The following is a 6,057-nucleotide window of genomic DNA, read 5'->3' as shown; positions in this document are numbered from 1 at the left end:
GAATCCCCCTGCCTCTCTCCCTGAGAGATGTTAGTGTGCTCCCACAGACACTTACTTGATGAGACAGGTGGTTTGAGGGGTCTGGGAAGCTGGGAGTGTCATGCCAGGAGTCAGTTGTATTCACTGGGGCATCCAGGTTGCAGTGGTGAGAGACGTGAGCACTGGCCACAATCTGCCCCTGGAGTGCAGCTCCAATCAAGGTTCCAAACACTTCCATGGTCATTCCTAAAGAAGGAATCACAAATGTGCACTGAGGATAAGAACTTGATTCCTCTGCTGTCTTCAAGCTTGCTCATTTTTCTCACTGAAGAGAAACTTCATCAAACCATTCTCTTTTACAGGGAGCAAGCAGAAAAAGCAATACCAAGAACAGCAGAACTGGAAGGTGAGTAATAGAACAGTCTCAAGGAAAGAGAATTTTGTCAACTATTTATTTTCTGATCAGCTCTTAGAAACCTCCACAGAAGAGCCTCTTTTATACAAGCTGCATGATGGATGCGGCTGAGATTAAAAGCCACAAGGGGATAACATAGAAACCTTTCATCTCAAGGACCAGAGCAAAACTACAGCTTAAATCTTGAATTCTGCTTTTCCAAAGCAGGACTAGGAGCTGTAAGATCAGGCTTTTCATCTCAAGCTTGACAGTAACTTGTGAAACATTTTTCAAGCCACTTATCTGATCAGACCTCTAGGTTCTCCAACTGGTAAATAAAACTATGCTTACCTCAGGTTTATGTTGGAAATAATACAGCTGCTCTTGGAAACAGCTGATTCTGTTCTTAACTGCCTTAAGGCCACAGCCAGGCAGAACGACCTGCCCCACCCTCAGTCAATGATTCAGGTCACTAACACTGCAAGTACCATCAGAACAAGGGGTCATCTAAAGAACCAACCAAAGTCTCCACTTGGGAAAGCAAAGATCTAACCATGGGGCATCCAGCTGCTTCTTCATATACTCAAAATCAGCCTTACCTGCAGAATTACAGTTCAGTCCACACACACAGAAATGCTGGCAGATGGTGAAAATCCTAACCTCAACCTGAGCTGAAGTGTTGGGACACAAAGGAGTCTCAGCTGGGCCTTGCAGAGCTTCCAAACTGTTGACTACTCAGAGCAAAGTCAATGCACCTGAGTCACACCTTTAATTCAAAACACCATCTACATATTTATGTTGTCATCTAGGGCTCTACATCTCCATTCTACCAAGCACTTGCACAGAACAAAGCTCAGAAGCATCATTAGAGGCAACAGAAATACAGCCATTATGAAACCTTATTTTCTAAGAAGTAGCAAGAGCTGAGAAACAGGCATATTTCAAAGTTCTTGTGTGCTCAGAATTTATAATTTATTACTTTCCACTTTAGCCAAGAAAGCTGATCTTTCAGAAAGCAGACAGTACCCTGAATTAGTTCATATTTTGCTCAGAATGTTAGTAGGATTTATGTTAAAGCAACATTGGAATCCATTATTTCTACCTTGCATTCACAGTAAGGAGGATAAAATTTATAATGAGCAGTTCTGCTTGTCTCCAGCAGAGGGTAATGGATCCTCTGATCCCAACCATTTTTTAAAAGCACATTTCATATTACACAGCTGTTTTTCTTTAAACAGTTGAAGAAATGCCTGAACAACTGACTGCATCCAAGAAAGCCCATCAACATGAAGAATTCTCTATGAAACCCAAAGAGAGACAAAAGTGTTTAAGTAAAACACTCGTTTCAAAAAGAGGGAAAAAAGATTCTCACATCATCATAACCACTACAGGAGAACTTGGCCACAAACAATTATAATTTCAAAACAGACATACAAAATATATACACAAAAATACCAATGTTTGAAAAGGCAAAACTATGGTTCATTCCACCACCCTAACTTGGCTTAGGAGAACAGCTGTGTACTTGAAAGTTAAACCCTTTCTGAACAATAACATGACACAATAAATGTGCAACACCTCTAAGCCATGGAGTTCAACAGCTTTTATGAACACAAATTTCACATGCCTGTGAAGCCTTGCATGGGACTAGCAGATAGGAAAGCACATTTATTTGGAGCACAGCCTTTGAAGACATAAAACTAGACAATAGAAAACACTAGGTATGTGGATTTAGTTAGAATTTAGGCCAGATGACTCAGAATATAGTCAGTGCCAAAGAATATAACAGAACTGGAATCTCCCAGTGTTTTGTCCTGTCCTATGACTGCTAGCCCAGACTTTCTCTTGAGATAGTTGATGATAATGCAAATAATAACTGTTCCATGTGGCTGGAAAGGGATTGGGTTGCTCAGGGGATATTGCATCTAGAATTTCTGACATGATTTTTTTAGCACCTCTGGCCACTTCATTGTGCCTCTGTGGTCTAGTTTTCAACATACTCAAGCAACCATGCTGAGGACTAGAAAGACTAATGGAAAAGATGAGGCCTCTTGCCTTGAAGAGAAAACAGATGTAACATAAAAATTAGAAGTTATTCTAAAGCAATACTGAAGGACAAGTTCAGACACAGAAAAGTCTTTCCTATGATTTTGACTCTTTTCCCTTTACCTTGCTTAATGTTGGTGGCCATGAGAGCAACTAAATAGTAAAGAAAGTGTGAGAATGGAGCTGAAGAGAGTAGGAAGGGAAGAATCTGTTCCTACATTCCATTTATGATCTATAAGGGATATTTGGAAAGTATTTTCGCTGCACTTTTTTGGTCTGATTGATTTGCTTCAATGCAAAAATTTTGGGGTTGATTATTGAAGATCCAGATATATGGTCTGGAAGCCCTCATTTTTTTAAGTAATACAGTCAGAGTGCTAGTTATATTACAACAAGATCTGTCCTTAAACTACCTGGCATACTTTAGAATTAAATAAACACAGATGAAATGGAAAGAGAGATTTCAGTTGGTGTGAAATGCACAGAAGATACTCTCCTTGTTTGCTGAGGTTGACTCTCTTTGTTCTATGAGTTCAAGGATTTTTTTTTCAGAGAAAGATTTGAGATTTGAATTTATAACATGAAATACATAAACCTAAGGAAAGCCAAACTAAAAGGAAAAAGGGAAAACAAAAAAGAGAACGGAAATACTCAAATTTACTTTCAGACATTCTTTAACTGAATGTTGAAGAAGATCAACACTTTGTTTTTCCCCCTTACAAATCATGTTTGAATTAAATGATTATTCCCTACCCTAGCTTAGCTAAGAATAATTTTTACTGGTTTGTCTGGCTAGCAATAAACCAAAGAGTTTATAGCTAATAGGACAATTTGAGACAATAAAACATTAGTGTCTCCTATTCAGCTAGAAAAAGGGAAGCATTTACAAAACAAAGTATTTTTCATCAGATATTAAAAATCTCATATAAAAGTCCAGTTAAGGGACTTTTGGATCTACAGGAAGTTCCTAATGGACAAACCATTAGGAACTTCCTACAGATAATGAATGATTTTAAATAAAACTCAGCCCTAATTCACATGAGAAAGCCCAGATCACACTCACGGTATGCTGTTGCAGAATCTCTCTCCTTCTGGTCTGTGCTGAGAAACATGGTGAGGGCAGAATATGGTACTTGGAATAACTGTGCAAAGAAAGAACATCATTTGGGAGATGTTGGGGTAAATGCTGTATTCCTCAGATATCCAGGAAAATGATTTAATGCAATCTTGGAATTCACTTATTTAGAACACTATTTTTTAGCCCAAAGACCTGCTGTTTCCTTCTGATTTGTAAAGCATACAGAAGGGAAAAAATTGTCTTTCATAATACAAATGATAGATTACCAAGAGGCTTTCCCTTAATGCTGTGCTCCTTTAGCTTCCTTGGAAAAACCTCCCAATCCTTCATACCTAGGCTATAAAGTATCTATGGTTTTTTTGCACTAGGAGACCATCATGTTCCTAGCTTGAGCTAACTAACAGGAAGCAAAGCCATCATAAAGACAATACAATTTACCAATTTGTTCAAGCCAGAAGACTGTATAAATCCCCCAAATATTCCAAGTATCTGTCTCACTATGTAATTCCAGGCAATAATCGTGCAAACTACTTTGTTTCAACACAATTTTATCACACACTCCTTGAGTTAAGAATAGGTAGAAACTCCCAAGTGCTATGGCCATGCACTGACAAGAAGGTAGATGAGAAGTGTTGCTTGTTTGTTTTCACAGTACTGTATTTACCATGCAACTGACACCTTGCTGTAAAATCCTGGTGGAAACAATGCACTGGTAGTATTTATTTACAATGCTGGGTAAATGAGCCCCACTTTTACTGCAGGAGAGGCCTTATCTCCAGTAGTACTGTGTTGAAAATAACTACTAAACATTAAAGGCACCACCTTTTGGATGGTCATAGCATGAGTGAGACTGAGTCCTCATAATGTTGAACTAAAATAAAAATCACTTCTAAAATTCTGGAACAACATACAGGCCAAACTCTCAGACTGCTGTGATGTGGAAGTGGGATGTGAACATCAAGTTCCCTGTGGTGTTTCCTCTGGATCTGGAGCCAGGCAAACCAAGTCCTTCAGTTTGCATCAGGTACAAGGCAAAACTGGGTGATGCAACCCCTACATGTACAGTAGAGAATGTATTCCAGGCAAACCAAGTCCTTCAGTTTGCATCAGGTACAAGGCAAAACTGGGTGATGCAACCCCTACAACCCCTACATGTACAGTAGGGAATGTATTAGAGAAGTTCTTTGGGAAATTATGGCTTCTGCAGAAATATTGCAAGTTCTGGACTGTATTAAAATGTTCATGTGCTCAAAATCTTCTATCCAGGCATAAATACCATGATGGCTACTATCAGTACTACTTCAGCTCTGGTGCCCTGGCTTTTCATTGCATTCTAGCTTGAGTGAAAACACCCAGAACTAGAACCATAAACCTGCTTGGTCTCCTAATCTGGTCCTGAAAATAGAAGTTATGAGAAGTTAGATGTCTAAGTGGAATTAGGAATCTGTGTGTCTCTGTGGATCTACACGAGAACGAGTCGAGGATCTAGGGCACCGTCAATGAAAATGACTGGAGGTAATCTGTCTGAATGAGCAGCTCATTTGCCAGATGAAGCATTGGCAGAAACCATCAGCCAGCAAAGAGTTTGATAAAATGACATCTGCCTGTCCCTTAAACTCACTAGAAGTTGTAGTCAAGTGTAAAGCTTTGGTACATCTCGGTTTACTAAATCTGAATCCATTAACAGAGATGGAAAACAAGCAAGTTACTGCTGAGAACATCACGACCTGTCATGTACTTACTGTGGTCAGTGCTTGGAAGAGGCAGTAGAAAGTCAGATACCATGCAACTCTTCCTGACACAAAAGGAGGCAGGTACCACATAAAAAAATAGGACACTACTGTGAAGGGTGTGCATGCCAGCATCCTGCAAGGAAGATCAACACCCATCAACAATCTCTACATCATGATAGCAAAACACATTAAATTTTCCTGCTAATAACATAGTGTGATTTATTTTATGTGCAGCTTTTCTAAGTACAATAATGCCACATTTTTAAGTATTAAATGTTAGCATGCATTAAATATACAGATTAATAGAAGATGTATACAAGTACTTTCATATAATGGGGGAAAAAAAAACCAGCAAATCTGCAGGAAAAGAGCTATACTTAAGTTAAAATCCCACTCAGAAGAGACACAATTTCCTTGTACATGCACTGTGGCAGCATATCTCTATTGCTGTTCCTCAGCACATCTCTCAGACCAGACATTTAGCAGAAAGAACCACTGAAAACCAAACTCTATTGTCATCTCTTCTCATACTGCAGCAATTTTTACATGACCCTGCTTATTACCAAGGATCCCCTCTTCCAATTTTAACATCTTCAGTCCTCCTCTCCACCGAGTCTCTTCATTGCTACTTCAGGCAAGTACAAATATGTTGATACATTTAAAAACACCGAAACCAGCAGAGAAGATAATGGACAGCCCACTGCCAGAGCTCCTACAGCCTGGATCTACTTGGGTATATGAGAATTGTTCCTTCTGTTCCAAAACTCCTAATCACTTCAAACACAAAAGGATGATCTTTTGAGCAGGAAAGAATGCTAGGAGGCCTG

General features: G+C 39.2%; 1 protein-coding gene across 1 annotated transcript in view; it reads right to left on the bottom strand.

Moving 5' to 3' along the window:
• MFSD2B (major facilitator superfamily domain containing 2B) overlaps positions 1–5,363 on the bottom strand; it is a gene marked incomplete at its 5' end in the record, with an annotated part of 20,013 nt that extends 14,650 nt beyond the window's left edge. The window contains 3 exons of the mRNA XM_008935695.1: positions 56–225; positions 3,483–3,561; positions 5,240–5,363. Of these exons, the coding sequence (XP_008933943.1) occupies positions 56–225; positions 3,483–3,561; positions 5,240–5,363 (373 nt within the window). The remainder of the gene's footprint in view (positions 1–55; positions 226–3,482; positions 3,562–5,239) is intronic.
• Between the last annotated feature and the right edge of the window lie 694 nt (positions 5,364–6,057).

Source organism: Merops nubicus, unplaced genomic scaffold (assembly GCF_000691845.1).
Source record: "Merops nubicus isolate BGI_N331 unplaced genomic scaffold, ASM69184v1 scaffold10052, whole genome shotgun sequence".
Classification (NCBI taxonomy): Eukaryota; Metazoa; Chordata; class Aves; order Coraciiformes; family Meropidae; genus Merops; species Merops nubicus.
This window is presented reverse-complemented; position numbering and strand designations above follow the sequence as displayed.